The sequence below is a fragment of the Eptatretus burgeri genome, chromosome 1 (genome assembly GCF_056783735.1).
Source record: "Eptatretus burgeri isolate ZD-2024b chromosome 1, Ebu_testis_v1, whole genome shotgun sequence".
Classification (NCBI taxonomy): Eukaryota; Metazoa; Chordata; class Myxini; order Myxiniformes; family Myxinidae; genus Eptatretus; species Eptatretus burgeri.
In genome coordinates this window covers 139156810-139181711 of record NC_140961.1, presented here as the reverse complement: position 1 = coordinate 139181711, position 24902 = coordinate 139156810, and the positions used below count along the sequence as shown (strand labels likewise).

Sequence of the window (24902 nt, the reverse complement as noted above, 5' to 3'; positions counted from 1 at the left end):
AGACAGGCAAGGAAGACAGCACCGAACTTTTTCTTTCTTTTATTTTTTCAGAAATAAATGCGAAGAAATAATTTTTTTACATCAATGCATGGACATTACATATTTTAAATCAAGAAAATTGTATTTTTATCTTGGCCATTTCAAAGAGGGTCAGAAAAAACGTCAAGCGCGACAAAACGAATGTACCTTCCAACGTCGATCCACTCGGCCACTCGCCAGGACTCCATTTTGGGCTCCAGCATCTTTCGAAATTCCCTCCACAACTTCGGCGTACACTCCTCCTTGGATAATGCACCGGCCTGGAAACACTTTATGGTCAATTTCCATCGGCACTTCCTCGATCAACAAATCTTCATCATTTACCTCGATGACCATCTCTTCCACTGTCATCTCGTCAATAATCTTGTCTTTGTTGTTCGTGGCTTCCATTCCAGCCTGCTTCCCAGCACAGTCTTGCTTCACCACTGCAACATCCTCAATTTGAAATGTTGTCCCTCCGGATTCTTTATCAATCTTCAGGCTTTTATAATCATCCTGTTCTTCCCTGTCCTTTAACCCATTCTCTGTGTGCGACGGATGCTCCTCTTTCTCGTTTCTGGGTGAACCTCCATCAGCATTCTTTTCCGGTCCCTGGAAATCGATGATCCTTTGAACAGCATTCATCTGTGTGTGCTCTTTTAATCCACCCTTGATTGTATCCTCCCCCTCAGATATATGCTCACTTTCAAAGTCTTTGAGACTCGATGAATGGTGGTCATCATCGAAATCGACAGGTTTCACCTCAAATTCCGGTATTTCCTCCTCTTTTTCTTCTCTGGCTTCAACTCCTTCCAGGTCAACTGTATCATTTTCCTTTTCTTCTGTGATCTCAATGTCATCATTTTCCTTTTCTTCTGTGATCTCAATTCGTTCCTGCTCAATGTCATCATTTTCCTTTTCTTCTGTGATCTCAATGTCATAATTTTCCTTTTCTTCTGTGATCTCAATGTCATCATTTTCCTTTTCTTCTGTGATCTCAATGTCATAATTTTCCTTTTCTTCTGTGATCTCAATGTCATCATTTTCCTTTTCTTCTGTGATCTCAATTCGTTCCTGCTCAATGTCATCATTTTCTTTTTCTTCTGTGATCTCAATGTCATTTTCCTTTTCTTCTGTGATCTCAATGTCATCATTTTCCTTTTCTTCTGTGATTTCAATTCGTTCCTGCTCAAAGTCCTCATTTTCCTTTTCTTCTATGAACTGAACTTCTTGTTTAGTTTCTGACTTTGCCAAGGAATCTCTCTCCAACACCTTTTTGTCACAGACAGGAACTTCACCTGCAAGAAAGAATCAGTTTAAAAAAAACAAAAAAAAACAATCAAAATCCATCGCTGTATCATTGCATTGCAAGGTTTTTCCTTTCCAGCTTGGATGCAATTCTGGATAACCTGACAAGAGGATAATACGAGTTTTAGTGCATTTACCATCAGGGATCGACACCAAAAGCACCTTGTACATCATAAACCGAGAGAAACCTTGCTCACGATGTTAAAATGATCAAATATTTATAAAGAAATTCACAACCCGTTATTGTACACAATTTGCATAAAACTGAAACGGTGTTCCCATATTGCAACTCAAATGGCACTCGGTAGAGGGCGTACCTCTGCCTGGCTGAAGTTTTTGTTTTCTTTGCCACCGATAGGCCAGATTTTCATCCGGACCGTAACCAAAATTGAATCGGCTTATTCTCATCACCGACCCAACTCATCCACCAAGTTTTGGCATAGCTTGTCCACAACTTTTTGAAATGTCTTGCTATATATTGCTTTTGGCCCCATCTCTAATTAGCATTAGAGAGTTTGATGCAAAGTTTTGGACAGTTCCATATCGGAACGAGAAGTGCACTCGGTAGAGCGCATACCTCCGCCACCTAATGCCTGATCCATGAGAACATATCGGGCCCAATACATTTTTGAAATATCATGCGATACAGTACTAGATCATTTTTGCCCTTATCTCTCAATGGTGAGGAATCACTTTAAAAATTCCAGTCGTCGGATCTGGATCTGGATCGTGACCAAAATTGTATCAGTTCGTCCTTGTCACACACCCAACCTGTCCACAAAATTTCATCCAGATCAGTCTACAACTTTTTGAAATATCCTGCACACAGACAAAAAGAAGGGAAAACAATCTCCTTCGCCTTTGGTGGCGGAGGTAATAAAGCAAGACCAGCTCAAAATTTTTGGATCACCGGGTTAAGGGAAAAGGAAAAGCAGAAACTACATTACACATAAAGTTAAACGCCATTCGGCAGAACACATGAACGCAAACTGTCATATTTAATTCATCTTGAGAGTAGTGTATAAAGTTAAATCACTTGAAATTTCGTTTTATTGTGATTGGAGTTACGTGAGTCACCTGTATCAATGTTAATATCATTACTCAAATAAGAGCAATGTAGAGTTTGATTTTCACCAAATGGATTTTTAAGCAAAAGGTGCTGTTCAAACATCAAGGCGTCATTATCTTTTCACCACATATTTCACTCTCAAAAATCTTTATTTGCTCAGATTTGCATTTAACCCGGTGGAGTAATGGTTGGAGTGTCCGCTCAGTCATGGAGGTCAGATGTTCAAACCCCAGCCGAGTCATACCAAAGACTTTTAAAAAAAAATACCCCCAAGAGGGAGTGCCGGTCATCTCTGCCAGAGGTCGAAAGTAGGTCTGTGCCAGACTGGAATAGGGGCAGTTCATAAAGTAGGTAACGCTCTACTTCCAGGTTTCAAAACCACCCACCCCCCTCTGTATGCAGGCGAGTGACCACTCACCCACCCCCCTCATACATCGCTAATCGCTTGCAAAGCCAGCAGTTCCTTATGAACCGATGTTTGCAAGTCATGACAATGCAGTCCCCAGCGGTGTAATTTACCCTTTTATTTTAATATCACAGCACGTCATTTATGAAAATTAAAGTACAAATTGACATTCAAGACAATGTTAATGTCATAAAAGAAAGTAAGTGTGCATATAAACTTGTGTTCCATTGTTTTAGTTAAAGCTGACAAAAGCTTAAAATGTAATATTTGTCTCGGAGAGTTCCGGTTCTCAATTTTTTTAATACTTTTTTTGGATGTACGTACTTTATGAACGGCCCATACGGGGAATCAGAACGAAGTTTGAAGGGCTATAAAATCGGAACGAGAGCAAATTTCAAAAAAATGGCTCGTGTTTTTCGAGATAATAGTCCATAGTATCTGAATCACTAATAACATTTGATCTCTCTTGATAAATGAGGGAGGAGATACGATTTGAAATCGACGATTTTCGCAACTTTGACAGCCTCGTGACGTTGACCTCAACCTTGGACGACCTTGAAAGTTATATCGTTGTGCATGTCTCATCGACCTCTATCCATTCCACTATTGGTTATTTGTCTCCACTCGGTTTGATTGTGGACGGACTGGGGTTATTCGATCATCTCTACTGAGATAATAGAGATGACCTAAAAATGGTACGTGCTACTTCCATAGCTCGACCTTCAGCATTAAAAAGGATGAGCCCAGACAATCAGCATAGGTTGTCATCCACGAGGAAGAAATGCCTCCGAGTGCGGTGAGAGGCGGCACCAATGTTGTGACGTCGCTGGTACGCAGAGTGCCCCAGGAAGCAACAGCACTTCCCAGAGGACTCGTACCAGTGACGTCATTTTTACAACATCGATTTTCTCTCCGTACTCAGCGGGGCAATCAAGGAGGAATTTCCTCCTCACCATGAATGCCAACCTATGGGGTGTTTTCCATGCCCTATCCTTTTTATATGCAGTGTCATACAAGAAAGCAGCACACACCATCTTTTAAAGTCTTTAGCACGACTCGCTCAGAGTTCAAACCGCCGACCTCCCAGACTCAGAGCGGACGCTATAACCATTTCCGAAAAGAAATAAATACAAACATAAAGGTGCAGATTCTGAAGATTAAGCAAAATAGTTCAGTACCTTACATCTGGGAGAATTATAACACTCTAAAAATCATCACCACGACTCCTCAACCTACCTCCGTTGGTATTCTCACTGTCAGCCTTGCAGTTCAACGTTTCTTCAGTCTCAGTCTCCAACGCTTTGTCCTCTTCTTCATCATTCTTAGCTCCAGTGTGTTGACATCGTTTCTCCTGCTCTGTGCTGGTATTGTCCAGTTCTTCATTTCTTGCAGTTGCTTCGTCCTCCTTTCCTTCAATGTCCAACTCCCCAGCAGATTCCGATTTTTTGTTCCGTATGATAAGCTCAGTCGAAGACGACATAGTTTCAGTTGATTTGCCTGCTTGTCCCGGTGAAGCCGAATCATCTCTCGTGTGGCAATGCTGACTCTTGTTCTTACTGGCGTGTTCCATCCCGTCCTCCTGTGCCGGAGAAGTGAGGCGACAGATCGCACCATAATTGTTCCAACAACACCTTCCTTCAATGAAACATGAACAACTATGGCCGTCCAATTCGTTTTGAACGGCAGAGCTCGCCAAACATTAGCAAGCGAACTCGGCTGACAAATCTCAATGACAAGCTGCACGCTAAATGGCGCTGTGTCACAAGTAGCACAAAACAAGACGTTTACCTGCATTCTGGCATATTTCCGAATGACATCTTCCAATCTCTGGACAGCCTCCACACGGTTAGACCGCAAATGTCGCGCAAGCTCCTTGCTAGCAAGTGCAGGGTCGGAGCCAGGTTTGTACAAGTCGGTGAGGTGACAGCCAAAGTTGAACATATGGTCGAGATGGCGCCTCTCCTGCAGTTGGCCGCCAACCTCCCTGGGAAAAATATAAAAAAAAAAAAAGCAAATCTTAAAATACCGTCGGACCCCAAACATTCACGGGGAAAATGTTCCTGAAAAATGCCGTGAATGTCGGGGCATTTTTTTCATTATTATTATGTATATATATATATATATATATATATATATATATATATATATATATATATATATATATATATATATATACATATATATATATATATACATATATATATATATATATATATATATATACATATACATATATATACATATATATACATATATGTTTACATTGTCGAGGCTTGTGGAAGAACGATGACAGAACAAATCAGGACACAACATAACAAAGGGAACGGCAGGAGAAAGGGGAAACAACAACAGCAGAGCAGAGCGAGAAAGTAAACTGAGACAGACAAACAAGGGATGCAGGTTATGATGAGGGGTAAGGGAAAACCCGAAGGTTGGACAATATGGATACATAAGCAAAATTGTGTTTGACCAGTTTGTGACTTTATCAGTATCCGAGGAGAGGGAAGAGGCTGCTGCCTGTCTGGCAGAAGGATGAGAGGTGTCACGGCAGAGTGCACGAAGTTATCAGCAAAGCGATGAAGACGATTTTCCAGAGTCAGTGAGATCATTGATGAAGATTAGGCATAATATGGGGATTAAAACACTGCCTTGAGGAACTCAAGCCTTGACAGGGAGAGGAGACTAAAGGGTTCCGTTGAGAGCCGCACGTTGACTACGAGTGCAGAGGAAGTCAGCAATCCAAGAGTGAAGTTGGCCTTGGATTCCATCGACAGACAGTTTGGAAAGCAAGGCAGTATGCCAGATGATCAAAAGCTCGAGATATGTCCAGAGAGACAGCCCTGATCTCATGTCTGATATTGAGGGCTTCCACCACTGTTGGGAGAGTCGAAGCTTCATGTCCAAGGTAGAGTGACCAGGTCTGAATCCGAGTTGATCTGAGATGAAGCTATTGGAGAAAATGAATGATTTTATGTTTACTGATATCCTGGAACAGCCGACATGTCCAGATCTTGGATAAGAATGCTCCAGGCAGTTTAAGCAACACTTGCTGAAGTTTAAATCACTTTTTCTTTATTTAAAACACTGAGTGTGTCGGTAATAACTGTGCCTTTTTCAAAAACATGTCCATGTCCCACCAGATAGGGCAACACCGGTCTCCCCGCTTTCTGCGGAGATGACACTATGGATCTATAAGCACATAGGTGCAGTTGCGCACAGCATAAATATGCATGAGGCAAAACATGAATATGCATGAATATACGTTTTCCATTCAAATTTGGTTACAGCACACTCATGGCCTGGTTTTTAAATAAACCACTACAGCAATTGATTGAGCAAAGAGAATTACGTGAACACGAGAACCAGGGTAGCCACCTTGGCTCGAAACATTGTCAAATTGTTAAATATTTGTCAAAAATGAAATAAACTGAGTACGTAGTACATCATACAGTCACTAAATTCATGGAGCAGACTATGGCTAACAGATAAACACATCATGGAACATAACATGAGAATATGAAATTCACAATCAATAGAACACAATGAAGGAATTCACTCTTCCCCAGCTGGAAAAAGCAGGATGACCAGTTACAGGTCGTCGGTAGAAATGGGGTTTAGTCCTTCATGGTGTGGATTCGCACTTTTCGAACCCGACTGACTGTGCTGGGCAACGTCTTCATCATATGTCCATAGGGCCAGTCGTTCCTGTGCGCATCTGCCTTCAGCAAAACGATGTCACCAGCACAAAGGTTGCGTTTCTTGACTTGTTACAGCATACGGGGCTGCAGGGTATGAATATATTCTTTGTGCCATCGTAACCAGAAGGTATTCGCCAAATGCTGTACACATCGCCACTGATAGCCAGGGGGTCTGGAGGACGACCAAAATTGCCTGGTCGTGCATGAAGAGGCATCGTCGCCATGGTAAGGAGTGCTGCTAGTGTCAAGATTTCTGGCACGTCTGGATCTGAAGGCACCGGTACAAGTGGACGAGTGTTGACAATAGCACATACCTCCACCAGGAAGGGAGTAAGGAGTTCATGGGTTGGAGAAACTTATGGCTCCAAGAGAATCACGTCTCGGATTCTTCGGCAGACACCATTTGTTCCCACACAACACCCATATGGGACGCGTGGGGGGGGGGGGGTTATGGTTGAACTTCCACTTCGAGAAAAGTGTGAAACATTGCGTTCCCCATGAACATTTAAGCTTGGTAGCCAATGGAACGAAATATGCCAATGGAACGTTCCATATGCCAATGGAACGAAACTCCAGATTGCTAACCAACTCCAGATTGCTAACCAACTCCAAAGCAGGCAAAGTAGGTTTAATGGGTAGCTCGGAATCCCAGAGAAATCTTGGCTCAGACAGCCATAATGACTCCTTCATGTCATAGGCTTTTACGGAGTGAGTGGCCAGGTCTGCCGGGTTAGTGTCAGTTGTCACGTAGTTCCTTTGAGAAGGTGATGTACTCTTTTGGATCCTTTGCTCTACGTCAGCCATGATGGCAATGGCTTCCTGTCAAGTGTATCAATACCCCAAGGCGCTATTGATGACGTCTGGACCAGGAAGTAGTACCTTATTTAGTGAGACATCAAATATTGTCAGCTATGGGTGGATGGAATAGAGCAAAATGTCCTCCATACCATCACAATCGTTTTGCTTCTGTTCCTGGATCAAGAGGTTCAGCATGTCCTTTGGAAAAAAGTTTAGCCATGAAGTCCACGTACTGCTGTTGAAGGGCTAGTTTCTTATCCAGAAGCTTGCAAAGGGACTTTAACCGGTTGATTGCAAGGGGTCAGTTGTCTGGAAGTTTTACGTAGTCTCTGAAGGGTAATGGAGCCACCCAAATGACTGTCATTCCTGATAAATCCGTCCTCCATGAACGCGAGAAAACAATTGTCTTCTATGGAGCGGCCCGACTTGTCATCATTCCTTGTTCCCTTAAAGGCATCACTGTCAACCCCGTCAGCATAGGCTTTATGGTCGCAGGATCTCCCAAAGAGCTGGCCTGAAGGTACGTGACAACGTGGCAGGATGACGTCCTTGACGGTGACACGATTAGAGCATGGCGAGCAGAATGATGGTCTTCCATTGTCAAGAATGTAAGAACAATAGGCCTCTACTCGCTCAGGGCTATGGACGCCATCCAGACATACATCACCAATTATCACCCATCCAAGGTCCATACGCTGTGCCCACGGAGCATTAGGTGGTCCATCCGAGATTCTCTGACCTTAAGCAGCTGAGGAGCATCTCGTCCAGTTAACAGCAAAATGGTCACTTCTGGGTCAGGTTCGGGAAACAATTCAGCTAAAGGACATACATATGAGTGGAGCCTTGTGACTTCCAGTGTTGGAATCTCAGAGGAATTACAAGGAAAAGGAATAGCAATATACTGTTAGCTCCGGGAGCGGCAGATGGACGATTCCATCAAAATATTTGATGACTAGATTCCTAACACGCCGACCACTGGCTGCCGTAGATTCAGAGCAGGTTTGATTTCATAGGGAACTTGATTATTTGACACATTGAAGTAGTCAGAGTTTGCTGTGGCCCGGAGACAGATTTGACCGGTCATCCAACACAGCATAATTTTTCAGAATGTTTTCAGGATTACCGACTTTCGCAAGACATATTTTGGAACAAGACCTTCCTCCGGATCCATTACAACAACAAATGTCTGTATATCTGCTAATCACCGAGGGTCACTCCTCGCCATGCTTTCGAAGCCCATCTGACACTCTCCCAGGGTTTGAAGTGTCCCTGATAAATTGCCTCCCTACCGGTCCGTTGAGATTAACAAATGGCATCATGAAGTACTGAGCAATGACGGGTGCTGTCGCACTGAGAACAACGTAATTTCGCTTGACACTCCTTGGCTGGATGGTTAGTTGGCAGAGCACATCTGGTAAATATTTTTCATTGGTCAAGGATGAGTCTGGATTGCAATGTTTTTGCTTTGAATTCCAGACCTGCTCTAAACTGGCAATGGGGTGATAAATGTAGACTCGGTTTAGACGCTCTACGAGTGCTTTGGATTCTGAACCTCGGCCATATTTTGAACCATGGGGTTAAGCTGTTCATCGGATGTTAAGCAGTACTCCAATCATGTTCTGAAAGGCCGCATGCCATGTCCTCAATTTCTCATGCTTATCGTCAAACACAGAAATCCTTTTTGAAACGAAGTCTCCACGAGACAAATCGTTTGCACAGTCCTGCATGGCAGGCATCGTTGTTGGCATGATTGATGGCTTGACATCTTAACCCAATCGTGAATGGCGAGACACTGGTAATCCGTCCATTGGGACCATACTCTGCTTCGGCAGCACCAACGCTCTGCACAGTCTCCTTGGCTATTGAGCACAACCTTGGACAAGTCCATCCATCCATCCATTGGGACCATACTCTGTGCAGAGCGTTGGTGCTGCCTAAGCAGTCTCCTTGGCTATTGGACACAATCTTGGACGGGTCGCCACTCCGACACAGGATACCAGCAAGCTGGCACTCATTTTGCCGACCTCAGGATGACAGGCAGTCAACCCCACCTGGTATTAATTCAACAGCCAAGTGGAATTTGAACTCAGGATCCTAGGATTCCAAGCCCACCACCCCAACTATTAGCCAACACCAGGCATACACCAGTAATGTTGCTGGATGTGTGTTGTACGTCCTCGCAGCATATGCAGGTACAGCATGGGTGTACATTGGATTCCGTGAGAAATAACCCTATTGTCGGTTGTAATCCCAATGGACGACGCCATAAGGTCAGTATACACCGTGGGATGCCAAACGGTCATAACTGGAGCCGGGTTTGTGACGCACAAGCTCACAACGGGGCACATTGACAGTGGGGGTCGATGTGCAACCATGACACGTAGCATTGGGGAAGGATGTCGACATGAAGGTTGTGTGCAAGGCATTAGTTTGTGTCTGGTAAGTTGCGTACGATAGACCAGGAGCCGTCATAGTGTTATACTGAGCAGACAGAACTTGCCTGTTGGACTCGTTTGATGTCAACGAGTTATCCATGGATGCTGGTGCTGCGGCATTGACGGCTGGTGAAAGAGGGTCTGTCCGAAATGACATTGGTTCAAGCGAGGTAGCTGGGTCAGCATTACATGGGTATTCAGTGGAATACCTTCAGTATCGTCCTCAGATAAAATGGGTTGCAGTGAAGACATAGCATTCCTGGACAACAGCATTCCCACCTTCTCTGCACATGTAGGTACTCCAGCTGCCGAAATGTTGTTCAATCCATCCCAACACAGAGCGACATGCATCACTTTAAAATGGGCCTTAACCACAGCAGCCTCTTCCGCCCACTTCATCTGTTTGAGAGACATCTTCTGCTGCGTAGCTTTCAATTGTTGCTGCTCAAGATCACTGTGTTGCTGTGCAGCCATCGATCGTTGCTGCATCTGTTGCTATTCGAGCTTGGTCCGATTCACATCCCATGGCAGCTTTAACAGAGGCCTCAGGTGCTCCTGCTTTGGCCTTCAACAAGAGTGAAGACCTGATAAATATGAACGAAACCCGGGAGCCAGCGACAGACTGGGTACGAAGTGAGCTTGACATGGTGGTGCTTCTTACGCCCCACGGTGAGACGAGCGTGAAGTCAGGTTTTCACTATCCTGGAAGGGCCTACATGTCCAGATGCTTGAATGAGAATGCTCCAGGCAGTTTAACTAACACTTGCAGAAGTTTAAATCACTTTCTTTGTTTAAAACACTAAGTGTGTCGGTAATAACCGTGCCTTTTCCAGATGCATGCAAATGTCCCGCCAGCCAGGGCAACTTGCAGTGGAGACAACGCGACACATGGGTGGAGCATAAATATACGCGAGGCAAAACATGAATATGCATCAATGCAAGACATGGGCGGAACATAAATATACTGTCGTGGTGCTGGCGGTTCAGGTTAAATCCCCTGAACCAATTTGTGGTAACAGGCGCTCAACACCGCCAGCCGGGATAGCCAAGCGGTTCTTCCTTAATAGGAGGCAGACACGTTGATCCTCAGAGATTACAACGCGCACGGGAGGGGAAGTGCACAATGGCGGAGCGACGGAGGCACGGATGGATGCACAGCACAGGGGGGGGTTATACTTGAACCCCACGACAAATACACTGACTGATCAACTTAAAATAACCGTGGAATTTAATGAAAATAGACAAATATTTACAAAAGACAACAATCAGAATACAATAATACGTGAGGTAAATTAATCCTAAAATCTAAATTGAGGCGCCTCGACAAAGACTTAAATACGGACAAGGGGAAACGAAGTAAATGAAAATCCTTCCTTTATTCTGGTACTTAGCTTGGTCCAGAGATGGTCTTTGTGGAACTTGGAATTGAGGAGTTTCATCCTGCACGTGTGGACACGCGCAAAAGAGCGCCAAGCCGCTCTCTTGCAGTGGGAACGTTCGTCGGGCAATTCGTGAGCAGAATTCAGCCCCAATGCTCAGAAACTCCGAGCAGTCGCTTCGTGCGTCGATCATCCTCAATGACCCACTGTTTGACATACACGACACTCCACGGTCCGTCGCTCACGACCCAGCCAAGAGCCGATGGCCAACGTCCTGCTCAGCCAGGCGAGCCAAATCGCCTCAACACAAATACGAGAATTGTGCGGTCTTCTTCACGCATCAAAGGAAAGCCAGCCGTAACGCCTTGTTCTAACAGGCCATCTCCAAGCTATGTTCTTTCTCGACCGCATGCGTTCCTCCTTGCTACGAGCTGCTTCCCCGTCCTCCCTGTCCGTTCAGCACACCTGCCTCGTTTCTGACATCATGCCCAATCAATCATCATCCTCGGGGGCGTGACTTAGCCTGCCATCACTCTTGGAGGTGGGCTTCTGCCTGCTTGGCACGTTTGGCTCACTCATAAATGCAAAAACATAGAAATAGGTTACATGGGGACAATCACATACTGGGGGAACTTATCCTTAATCCCTGTCTAATCAACACCAAACCACCTCCCGTGTGGTGACACATAACACTTAAGCTCACAGTCTCCCTACTTAATTACATCGAGATGTCTCCTACACGTCCACGGACCAAACAACTCTATTCAATCCTAACTTTCCTATTAAATTCCTCTACCCCCACAACTGTAACAATACGTTTTACATTCAAACTTGGTTTCATCAACTGCAATGATGGATTCCATGACCTTGCTGATGATTGGAAGTAAGCTAATTGGGCTGTAGTTAACGGGATCTGTTTTTGCACCTTTTTAATGTAATGCTGTGATGTTGGCAGATTTCCAAGCAGATAGAAGATCATCTATGGTAAATGATAGGGTGAAAATGGAAGAGAGGGGAAGTGCAAGAGCAGCAGAGCAGGTTTTTAGGACACATCATCCGATGTCGTCTGGTCCGGTTGCAGAGTCAGAGTTGAGGGTTGCCAGAAACTTTTCCCCCTTTTCAGGTGCCAAAAGACACCGAATTCAGGAGCAATGGGGTACGACTGGAAACGATGAGTACACAGAGGGAGGGGTTCGGGACAAAATATTTTGAAGCATACACAGAATTGAGGCATTCAGGCTTCTCACGAACACAGTCAGCTGTGGGGCCATTTGAAGTGAGGAAAGGGGAACATACACCAGAGACCGACTTGACAAGGCACCACAAGGTCTTAGAAGAGGGAGACAAGATTGAAAGCTCGTTATTGAGATTGGACAGATGTTGTCTTCTGGCTCTCCCGAGGGGACACACAAAGTTGTTGCGAGCTTTGTGGAATGATCTGGGGTTCCCTTTGGTTGGACTTGCATTCCAAGAGGAGAATACAAGTCGTTTTAAAGCAACAGCCTCACCACATGATGCAGAGAACCAAGAGCGGGAGGATGGTTACGATAACTGAAGACGAGATGGGATCAATCTGTGCACAAGTGAGCACTTTTCTGTGGAAAATTCCCAGGCTGAATTAATATCAGTGGCGGTGGATAGAGGAGACCAGCCCTGAAGTTAAATAAATAAAATTGCGGCACTGCGAATTTCAGAGTCCGACAGTACACCAAACCTCAAGGAAAATGTTTGTAAGAATAAAGCAGCAAAGAGCTTTCCAAACTAAGGGTCATTACACATGCCGAGGACAGACAGAATGTAGAAAGACAATTCAGAAGATAAATTCAAGATCAAAACAAGAGTTCATATGTGGGATGAAGAATACATAAAAATATTATGGTGACATGAGGAAAGATTAAACATGAATTGGGGAAAGCATGGAGAAGGCATGGCTTGCAAGAGCGGAAGCATGAGAGGACTCCATCTCGTCTATATTTAACCAATGAACTTCACCAATTGGATTCGTATAAAAAGTACCATTCGACCTTTGACATCCACACCTTTGTAGACCTGACTATAATGTGAGGAAGAGTTAGTTGCACATGCTGCGCCTCCCGGCATTGTGATAAGACAGGGCACCTGCAGATTGTGAAAAGGGTGTCAGGGAGTTTGTTTGTTTGTTTGTTTGTTTGTTTTTCCAGCTAGACCATCGGTGCAGATTTTTGTTTCTGCTGGTGGATGTGGTTTGAAATGTGTCATGGGAGAGAGAGGATACATTTTTTTGTTGCACAACTATAAATTAAAGCATAATTATTTTATCAACTGGATAACCATTTAATGGGTTCTTCCATTTATAATCCAACCAGATTTTAAAATGTGGGAAAAATACAAGAGGCAATACAAATTAAAATTTATATAAGTGTCCCTCACCCTCACAACAGAATTAATCCCCTTTTTTTCCCCCTTTTCAGGGGGAAATCCCTCACAACAGTATTTCCAAGTCTGAGATGCTTACATTGAGGAGTCAAAATAAGTACTCCTTCCCTCAAGTAGGGGGTGGACCCAGGGTGGTCGAACATCAGAATACAATTTTAAGGTCAAATAAAGTAAAATGCCAGAATTCTATAGTCACTCAGAAAAATAAAGAAGCCTTCATGGCTTGACCAAAACAAATAGACATACCCACCTGAAACATTCTTCTGCAAGTCGGCGTATGGCTTGAATGGACAACGACAAATTGCTCTTCTCATTGGCTCGTTTCACCACACTTAAGACGTCCTTTGATGATGTATGGAAAAAAAATGGAAGGAATAAATAAAATAACCACAATTGGTAGACGTTTGCGACAATAACAATGCAGGATAGGCTGCAAAAGCATGCATTAATTTTCCATGGAACCGCGCGCCACATGTGGCCGGCTCCACGTCGGATTGTGCGGCGAAAACAAAGGAGACAAGAAAAGGAGCAATCAGATTTCAGACTCTCGCCAGGACTTGTTTTGTGTGGTGTTTGTGTACTGGTGTGTTATGGAATTAATAAGAGACGTAACTAAAACTGCAAATTTTATAACTACTGGCAGTGATGACCGGGTACCAAGACATCCTGCTTTGATGCAACCCCACTTTGATCGGCCACCTGATGCTGATCTATGACGTTTATTATTCAATTAAATTTCGAATGGGATTAAAATAAGTTCAATTCAAATCAAATGAAAGACCAAATCGGTACAGTCCTGCATTGGAGAAATCAGAAGGAACCCGAACAAGCAAAAAGCAAAGATGAAGTCATCAGGAGGAACCTGAATAGGATTCATATTTCACTGCTACTCCTCAACCCTATCGAGGCACAGCCAAGTGAGCGTTATTCAAAAAAAATAAAATAAAATAAAAAAATAACCCAGATCAAAAAATAATAATAAATAATTTTGGCTCCCAGACCATGTGTCCGATCAAGTTGAAATTTAAAATGTATTTCCCATCACGACTAATCATAATTATAAAGTTTCATGTCCATTGATTAAGTGGTTCCAGAGAAAACATTTAATATTTTCTTCAATCCAATATGGCTGCCAAACCATGTGACCTATCAATTATTCCTCAAAAAACTCGTACACCCATGCCTTGGGGAACATTTGTGTGAAGTTTCCCCTCGAACTGTCGCAGCCATTCTGAAGAATATTTTTATAGGTTTTAGGGTAAATCCAATATGGCTGCAAAACCATGTGGCTCATCACTTCATGTGTGTGAACCCTTTGTTCCTCATGGATAGGTGGTCATACCTGTAAAATTCCACCTTGGTCTGTTCAGCCACTTCAGAGAAGAAGATTTTTGTAGGTTTAAAAACAAACAAACAAAAAATTAAAATAATATGGCTACTGAATCATGTGCCCAACATCAAATTATTTTTCTTAGGACCATTTGTCCCAAAACGACCCTCAAAAAAAATGTTCATACTTATCAGATGTAGCATTCCACATATGCAATGACATCATAACGGAGGAACCTATGATGTCATTCAAAAAAAATAAAAATAAAAAAAAAAAACATTCCCCATGAGGGGTACTTGCTATGTGCCAAGTTTCTATTTTTTTCCTTGGTGCGGTTTCATGGAGGTCCAAAGTTTTTCCAACATGGCTGCCACACCATGTGACCTATGATGTCATAATTATGACAACATTCTACATGAGTAGTCGCTCCTCTGGTGAACATTTTGTCTCAATCCGACAAGCGATTGCGGAGAAAACCACAAAGGTTATGTGTGGATAAACAAATAAACAAACAAACAAACAAACAAACGGACCCAAATGGAATACCTCTCCTTCGGCGAGGGTAAAAATTAGAATGGCACTCGGTAGAGCGCCTACCTCTGCCAGGCTGAACAGCTTACGTTTTGGATCCCACTGATAGGCCGAATCTGCATCTGGACCTCAACGAAAATCAAATTGTCTTGTTCTCATCACCGACCCAACTCATCCCCCAAATTTTATTTTTAGTCCACAACTTTTTGAAATATCATGCGATATATCGTTTTTGGCCCAATCATTCAATGGTGAAGAATCAATCAGGAAATGAAATAAAAAATAGTTCTCAAACCCGGATCTTAACCAAAATCTAATCACAAAGCCAACCTGTCCACCAAGTTTCGTCTGAATCGATCCATAACTTTTTGAGATATCCTGCTCACAGACAGACAGAGAGACAGACAGACAGACAAACAGGGGTGAAAAAAAAACCTCCGTCCACCTTCAGTGGCAGGGGTAATATAGCGCTAAAGGCACGACAGAGATAGAGACCACAGCTTTGTTTCAATGGATAAAACAGTTCCCTAAGGTGTTTCTCAACCGTTGGATACCAGTCAAAAGAAAGAACAAAACTCATTCTTTGCATGCATTAATCAAATCGATATACACACCTGGTAGTCAGGAAAACAAACATTGTTGTTGGCGAGTTTTTGAATGCGCTTGTTGATCTCAGGATAGCGTGTGGAATTAAACTTCAAGGGCTTTTCAATTACACGTCCTGTAAGGTTATCGCAGCCCTTGAGCGTGCAGAGGCGATCAAATATGTGCATCATCTTCTTCTTCAGCTTATGCTCCTGGATGTAGGTGGAGTCCTCATTTTTCATCTCGTCGAGATCCAGCTCCTTCGCCTGGTTTGTAATCCGTGGGACAAGCAATGACAAGGAAACAAAACAATCAAATATAAGAAGAGAAAAAAAAAATCACCACTTAAGTTTCCTATTAACAATGCTCGATACAAGCCCATTAAAGTCAGCTCAAATCGTTTACAATTAGCACCTTGTGACTTAGACATCAAGTTCGTTGGAAATGTGGACTTCTTCAGATACTCGTTTCAACTTTGTTCATGAAAAATCCATCAAAGGTTATGTATTTATTTTATTTTTTAAGGCACTTTTTTCAGCTTCTACAGCCAATCCATGTTGCTACTTCAACTTTCCAATATCCTCAAAGCAATTTGAAAATTATCATGTAATGGAAATATCATAAAAAAATTGTCCACCTTGCGAAAGCATTGGTGGGCAGTACACCTTAAACAAACAAAAAAAAGGACACTTTTATAAGCTGGTGCAATGGAATCCTTTTGTCTGTGTGTTGGTGGACAAAGTTAAACAATGGCTACATAAAAGTTGCAAATGTTTCCATCAAAATCTATTTTGGACAGCACTGTTTCAGACTTCACTAAAGACAGCAATCAATTTGTTGTTTTTGTTTTTTGTTTTATTTTTATATACAGGCACAGTTCGACTGCTTTCAGTTTTAAATACAATCTCAAAAGAAAACAAATTTAAAACGAGAAAGAGCAATCTAAGATTGCAGACCCTCGCTAGGACATATTTTATGGGGTTTCATAGGATGTATTTTATCAACTTACTCGCATTGTAATTGCACATATTTTGGAGAGGTACTCGGTTGAAAAAAAAAACCAAAAAGATAACGTATAAAAATTGTGGTCTACGTCAGCACATTCTGGCCATAGACAGACAGACAGACAGATAAACCAAGACCCAGATGTAATACCCTCTCCTCTGGCAAGGGTAATTACATTAACAAGAGTGGAGATTATGAAAAAGCAACCACAAAACGATGAGTTTAAAACTTTGATGGGCTCGTGTATGCTTGGTGTTGGCTTAATGGCTACAGTGGTGGGCTTGAGATCCTATGATCCCGAGTTCAAATTCCACTTGGCTGTTGAATTAATACCAGGTGGGGTTGACTCTGCCTGTCATCCTTCCGAGGTCGGCAAAATGAGTGCCAGCTTGCTGGTATCCTGTGTCGGAGTGGCGACCTATCCAGGATTGTGCCCGATAGCCAAGGAGACTGCTTCGGCAGCACCAACGCTCTGCACAGAGTATGGTTCCGATACATGGATGGATGGATAGGCCAGTGTGGATTTAAAAAAGGTGGAGTTCCAGTCTCGAAGAATGCTTGATCACCAAAAGCCTTGTATGTAAAAACTACAAAATTCCTAGTGCTGGACTGCAGCTTCCATGCAGGGGTGTAAGGTGTAATAAAGTCAGATGTATAGATGGGAACCAATTTATGAACAACTTTCACGGTTATGAACAAAAAAGAAAAAATATATATTGATCATGATCAAATTTCCAAGCATGAACCACGAGCCTGGCTTGCTGTATTCTGCATGAATTGCAAGGGCCTGAGAGAAGAAAGCAAGCCTGCATCAGGGAACTGCAGCAATAAAAACATGACATTCTGATCATGTGAACAAAAGTTTCAGCATTTATTTCAGATTCAGGCATCAAGCATATTTTAGCAAAACTGCAAATGGAAGTACGGGATAAAAATAATCAGATTACAGCGGTGTGGATTAAAATATAGAGTTGGGCTCAGAGTGACACCTAAATTGAGGTCATGATCCCAAAGTTTCACGATTTGGGGTTGAAGCCTTGCAAGGACTGATGAAGCACCAAGGATCAGCATGCAAGTAGTATTGGTAACATTGAGTTTAAGTTCATGGACATCCATTTTATTTCCGTGAGGCATAAATTCAGTGTTGCAGAAGACAGCACAATATCAGATTTAATGGTCAGGTAGCAGGATAACCAGAGTTGGTGTCAAAGCCACCCAATACTCGCCTGTTTATACATTTATCGTTTTTAAAAGACTAGTCTAATAATTAATATTTTTCATAAAGCATTGCAGTGAAGTCTGATCCAAATAATTTTAAAGCAATATATATATTTGTATATTGTAATCAGTAACAAGAGCGCAAGTGAGCACAATAAACGCCCAGACAAGAAGGTATATACAGAATTGTGCTACTACATGGAAAACAGCATCCTGGTTGCCATGCCAACCACTTTAGATGACGAACGTATGTCACGACACACTGTCTCCACAGTCTGTACCTATGTACCAAATACGAAACGTGAAAGTTGTAAACTTTGGGAGTTAGAGTGTGGACAGGAACAGACAGACAGACGGACAGACGACTGGTATCACATAATACGCCCCGATATACATACATATATAGATATATATATATATATATATATATATATATATATATATATATATATATATATATACATATATATATATATATATATATATATATATATATATACATATATATATATCCATACATATATATACATATATATATATCCATACATATATATATCCATACATATATATCCATACATATATATATCCATATATATATATACATATATATATCCATATATATATATATATATATCCATACATATATATATATATATCCATACATATATATATATATATATATATATATATATATATATATATATATATATTGTTGTGGTCACCAAATTCGCAAACCACCATTCAGGTCCCTTCGGTGAGGTATCTCGGTAAGTACATGTGTAGTTAGGCCCAAACCCGTTGTCTAGTGGGAATACATGTCATTTATGCGTGCTGCGACTCTTCAGGATAGCCGTTTTTCTTTTGCTATCTTTATTTTGGACCAACCGCCATGATTACCACCACAACCACAACATCAACCACCAACCACAACTCCGCTTCACCACAACCGCCACGACCTTCACGTCACACCTCGCAACCGTCGCATCGCCACCGTTCTTGCACCGCCTGTGGGTACCGGTGTTGGACTCGTGCAGGGCGCGCGCCGAACAGCGTGTACAAAATCACGGATTTTGTGCTTCAAAACGGATCAAAACGACACACGCCCACTTTTTGCCGTCCAATCGGTGAGCGAGGGGCGCACTGGCCCCGCCTCCAGGGCGTTGGAGGGCGATCGATATATGCAAATTTATGGATCAAAAACACTCCACGCCCACTTTTCCTCGGGCCAATGGGGAGCGAGGTGAAAGGTCGAAGGGAGGGGGTCAAAGATGAGAGGGCGAAGCTACGGGGCTGATAAAAAGCGACCGTGTTCGTCAGAGTAGTGAGTAGGAGAGACGAGAGGGAACAGAGAGTCAAGACTTCGTGGGTGGTGGAGTTGGCAAGAAGGAGCTGGTCGTCGTGGGCGTTGGAGTCGGAGCGGAGGGGACGGAGCTGTGGAGAGGCGGCGAGGGCAGACGAGGGGGGTGCTCGCGTCGTGCAGGGAGCTGCACCCCAGGGAGGCCGACAGCGCGACCTGGCCGAGGTGGAGACGCTCGTCGCGGGACAATAAAAATCCTCTATACCCCGAGCATCAGCAACCCCCTCCTGTTTCCCCCCCGCGCTGAGATAGTGCGACCAAGGGAGCCCCTTTCCCACCCCCTACCAGACACTGTCCGCGAGGCCCGCGGAGTTGAGGCGCCATCGCCGCTCCGCGTCTCATCACCAGACGGGTAGGCCGACCCGGTCTAGGCCTCAGGCCCGCCTCATCCTTGAGGGTATTCTTTTCCTTGGTTTTGGGTATGTGTTGTCGGCGCCGTCTGTGAAGTAAAATTGTATAAGTGTTGCCGTGTGCTCGGTAGTCGGTATTAGGCTCTGCATTGTGTCTTCGCTTTGCATTTGCTTTTTGTGTAAATTGAATTGTGTTTTTCTTTTCTGTGTGCATTTGGTGGAATTGAATATGTGTGCTTCCCGTGTGCCGCGAATAAATGTGCTTTGTGTTGAACTGTTTCCCGCTTCGCTTCGTCATTTCCTTCATTGAATCCTCATCTTGCTTCACGTAAAGTGTTGGTAGTGGGCTGAATACGCCCGATAATTAATCGAACCGTCGAGGTCGACGATAACACCGCTCGGTTATTCTGATAGTACGGAACGGGTCGCTTAAGTGGCCCGTGTCCGAAGTCGACCTGCGGCGAGGTCTACCCTCCGCGTGGGTACTTAGGTAGGTCGAATTTGGCGAGCAACCCTATCCCACGCGGGGGCTGATTGGCTCGATCGCGGTGAGACCGAAAGGTCCACCCGTGACTGGTTCCCGGCGTTAGTCCGAGAGGGTCACGACTGGATTGTCCGTCCGGTGGGCGACGTGCCGCGATTCGAGTTACGTGGCCGTCAGCACGCCGGCGGGCGCGAATCAGCAACACTGGTGTCAGGTCGTGCGATACAAATTCATCGCCCTCCTCGCGGCACTGGTATCGGAGAACAGGAAAACGGGCTCTCCTGTCTCCGGCTAAATTCACGGGAATCGGTCCAGGGGTGAGAGAAGCGACCCCCGATTCCCTCCAAATTACGAGCGAGCGAAATTAACCCTTTAAGAGAAGCAAGATGGCGTCTCAAGGCGAGCGGGAGCCGGGGGTATTAGAAATGGATGTAGAATGTGTAGAATCCATGGCTCAGGATGGAATCCCCGTGCAGGAAATGTTGATTGTGCAGGAACACGGACTCGCCCAACTGAACCCAGAGCCCGAAATGGGTGCGGCAGCGGCCGCGGTGTATGACACCTCCCCCCCCCCCCTCTCCACCAAAACCCTTCCCCAACCCTTGCCGAAACGGCTCAGCTGAGTGCATCCGACATGGCCCAGCTATGCGCCATGCTGGCGGCAATGACACAAAAGATGGATGCAAATACAAATGAAATGAAAAACGAAATGAAAGGCATGAACGAAAAGATGGATGCGAATACACAAAAGATGGATGCGAATACACAACAAATGAACGAAAAGATGGACACAAATACAAATGAAGTAAAAACGAGGATGGATGCGAATACACAGCAAATAAACGGAATGGAAGCAAACATGAAGGAGGAAATGAAAGAGCTACGGGGTGAGACGCAGAACATGGGAATGAGCCTAAAAGGAAGCTTGGAAGAACTAAAAAACGAAATGAAAAAGGAAGTCGACACGATACGAGCGGAGGTGACCGGGTTGAAAGAGAAAGTAAAAGGAGTGGGAGTCGCAATGGAAGAAAGTAAACAAGAGAGGGTAAACGAAATAAAGACGGTGGTGGGAAAAATAGACAAAGTAGGAAAAGGATTGGGAGAAGTAAAACAGGGACAAGACCAAATAAAGGAGGAAATAGGGAGGAACACGACGGCTATAGAGGAATTAAAAAAGAGAACAAGGGAAAATAAAGGAGGGATTGGGAGCCGTGAAGGAGGACTGTGAGAAAAGACATCGGGAAATGACAGACAAAGTTGAAAACCTGCGAAAAGGAGGTAAAAGCGGAGACACAGAAAGGATTAAAGAAGGTGGCGGAGGAATGTAGAAAGAGACATGAGGAGGTAATTAATGAAATGGAGCGGAAAGCCGGAGAAAAGACAGAGGAACTGGGGAGCAGATAGGAAAAAACCGGGGCGAGACAGAAGAGCAGTTTAGGACAACGAGGGAGGAAATATCCAAGACAAATAAGATGGTGACACAGGTACAAGGGGAGGTGGAGCAAATAAGAGAAAAGTCGGGGAACTGTCGTTAGGAACGATAGGGGAGGAAATAAATGGGGTAATAAAGGGGAAAATGGAGGAAATGGAGAAGAGACTGACGGATAGGGTGGAGGCCCGGTGTGAGAAGCAGGGTGGCCTCCTTCGGGAACAGGGGAGAGAGGATATACTCCCTCGAGGCGGATCGTGCCCAGGTGGGGCCGGTGTCACAAGGCGGAGGAGGAGGCTTGCCCGATGCGGGGGTGAGCATGCCAAGCTTGGGGAGGGTAGAGACCGCGGGGTCTTTTGGCCTAATGGGGGTACCCAGAATGACTGTTCCAGGGGGTGTGCAGAGTGTGAGTCCAATGGCTTGGGAGAGTAAGCGGGACGACGCGGGGCACGGACAGACGCAGACAAGGGTGGTGGAGCCCCCGGGCAAATGGCTCGGACCCTGCGGGAGTGAGGCACCGTTGGGACTGGGGAGGTACACTCCTCCCGGAGTCCCTAGGGAACGGGAGGAGACCTCGAAAGAACCGAGGGTGCCGCTACCCCCGTACGATGGCAAGACGGACTTGAGGGCATATATGGCCCAGTTCCAGTGTGTTGCCAGAGGCAATGGCTGGAACGAGGTGCAAAGTGCGCGAGCTCTGAGTTGCCGCGCAGGTGCTGCGCATGAAAAAAAAAAAGGGAACAGCAAGCCTCACTTTCGGGTGCACAGGATTCCTGGGCAAGGAGGGAAGACCCCCTTGACCCTAGGGCACAGGATGGAAACTAGTTAGGGGGAAGGGTTAGCTTAGCTAGACCGACTTCATGGGGCAGGGGTAAGTCCTCATGGAGTCCGTGGAATGGATTAGGTAGAGGGATTATAGTGAGATTTAGGTTGGGAAATGGATTAATGGGATTATTTGGAGACAGTGACAGACTAGTGAATGTGTAGCGGGGACGTAGCTTAGCTACGTAGTGTTAAAAGGAACGTGCTGTAGTTTAAGGGACGACGTGGGAGCACGAGTTAGTTAGGGGAGGTAGTTAGAAGGATGGCAGAGTTCAGCGGTGTGTGTGTTGAAGAGTTGGTGAGTTGTGAGGTGAGCACTTGTTGAGTGAGTGAGGCCAGCGGGTCTGTGTGTATGGAGTGAATGGGGAATGCATGGTGCGATGAGTGATTGGGGGGAGGAGTGACTCCCGCCCAAGGGACCCCGGGGTCAGTGTCGATTGAGTTAGTTGGGTTAGTCAAATTGAAAAATGGAGGTCGTTTTGTTGTTGGTGGGAAAGTAGGCTCGAGACCCATTTGGAGGGGTGCAGGAGCCCTGTTGACGGGCTTGGGAGCGTGGCTGCGAAAGGTGAGTATCGCTGAGTGGGTACCCCGGGCATCAGGCTAGTCGGCCGCGGTAGGCCATGGGCCCATGGGGGGCCGGGATAGAGTAGTGGGCACGGGTGCGCCTGCTTGGTGCGGGGCCCGGGCGCCATTAGCCGCGTGGGCAGTGTTGTGGGCACGGGTGACCCTCGGAAAGGGGCCCGGGAGGCCGGCCTGCCACGTGTGCGTTTCAGGGGGAGGTGCCATGGGGGGCACTCCCGGTGTTAGGGAGGTGGTAGGCTGGGAGCCAGTGTAGTGCCCGGGGGTGCCAAGGCGGGAGAAGCGACAGAGGGTCGTGCCTGCCAAAGGGAGCCACGTGTCCCAGCCAGGAGACCGTGTGAGGGCACGGAGAGAAAATTGGGGGGCGAGGCCCGAAATTGTGAGGACACCAACACAGGCGACGGGAATCTGGGTTGTTAGAACCAATAGTTTAAGCGAGGCGCTTGTTGAAAGCCCCGGGGTAGTTTAACAGTTAAATGGTTAGGGTAGATTAGGAGATGTACCCCTCCGCACCATCCATCCCCTCGCTGTCGTTGTGGGCCGCTGGACCCACTTTGGGTTAGATCGCCGAACTCTGGGGAGGCCATTCTGAGGCTTCGTTGGGCCTCGACACAGGACGTTAGCTCTCCCTTATTCCCCTCCGGGAAGGGAACGTAGGGGTTGGGAGTAGGCTAGGTGACAGGATAGGTTAGCCGAACAAAGACGATAAAGGGGGTTAGGGGACGATTTATAGTGGGGGAGTAAGAATAAAAACAACAAAAAAAATAAGTTGGGGCTAAATTGGGGTTTGACAAATTAAGGGAGTGGGTATGTACAGTGACAGGCAAAGGCGAGAGGTAGGAGGGAGACAGGTAGGTAGGTCCGAGCCCGCCTTCCAAGTGGCCAGCACCACCGCACTCCCTCCACCAACCTCCACGGAACGGCAAAGGCTGGCCAACTTCGTCTGCAGCTGCTGTGCTGCAAGGCCTGTGCCGGCCAGTTCATCTGCCGGCTGCCTGTTTTTTCTTCAAGGCCTGTGCCGGCCAGTTCATCTGCCGGCTGTGTTTGCCTGCAGCGGCCTTATTCTGCGGGCTGTGTTTGCCTGCTGCCTTTGCCATGCCATGCCCACTGCCCATGTTCACCAGCCCCGTTCAATTTTTGCCCCCCCCCCTGTTCATTTCCATGTGCGCCAGGATCCGCAAAGCAACAGTTTGCAAGCTGCAAGAACTGCCCTGTTGGCAGCTACAACACGGGCCTGCAGTGGCGGCCCGTGCACCGTGTTTGTGTTCACTCATCCATTCGTTGTGCTCATTGCGTGTGCCACTTGAGCTGGCACGGAGACTGCGTTGTGCAGCCCATGCACCGTTGTGGTTCACTGCGTTCAGTTCAAAAGGGAAGGCCTTGGACTGCGTGTGAGCAGCCAGCCACGTTCCCTGTCACCTGCATTGTTTGAGCCAGAGACTGCATGCGAGCAGCCTGGCTCCCTGCTAACTGTTTTCTTTTGCAGAGTTCAGTGATCCTGGGCCATGGTTTAGTGTAAAATTTGTAAGTTAAGGTTAAGATGTACTGTAAATATGAGTGCGCCCCCCGGCATGTCTGTCCTAGCGCCGGCAATTTTATTTAAGTCGTCCGTGTGAGTGAGTTTGTTTAGATAGTTACGCAGCCCTCAGGTTATTTATTTTGGGGACACGAATACCATGAATGTCG

General features: G+C 45.3%; 1 protein-coding gene across 6 annotated transcripts in view; it reads right to left on the bottom strand.

Moving 5' to 3' along the window:
- LOC147035597 (uncharacterized) overlaps positions 1-24902 on the bottom strand; it is a 203559-nt gene that overhangs the window by 8888 nt on the left and 169769 nt on the right. For 3 of the 6 annotated variants that reach the window (XM_085844919.1, XM_085844903.1, XM_085844912.1), the window contains exons 5-9: positions 16002-16238; positions 13777-13868; positions 4590-4785; positions 4038-4380; positions 187-1316 (exon numbers count right to left, since the gene is read on the bottom strand). In XM_085844919.1, the coding sequence (XP_085701045.1) occupies positions 187-1316; positions 4038-4380; positions 4590-4785; positions 13777-13868; positions 16002-16238 (1998 nt within the window). The remainder of the gene's footprint in view (positions 1-186; positions 1317-4037; positions 4381-4589; positions 4786-13776; positions 13869-16001; positions 16239-24902) is intronic. The other 3 variants (XM_085844945.1, XM_085844928.1, XM_085844936.1) reach the window with 3 other exon arrangements.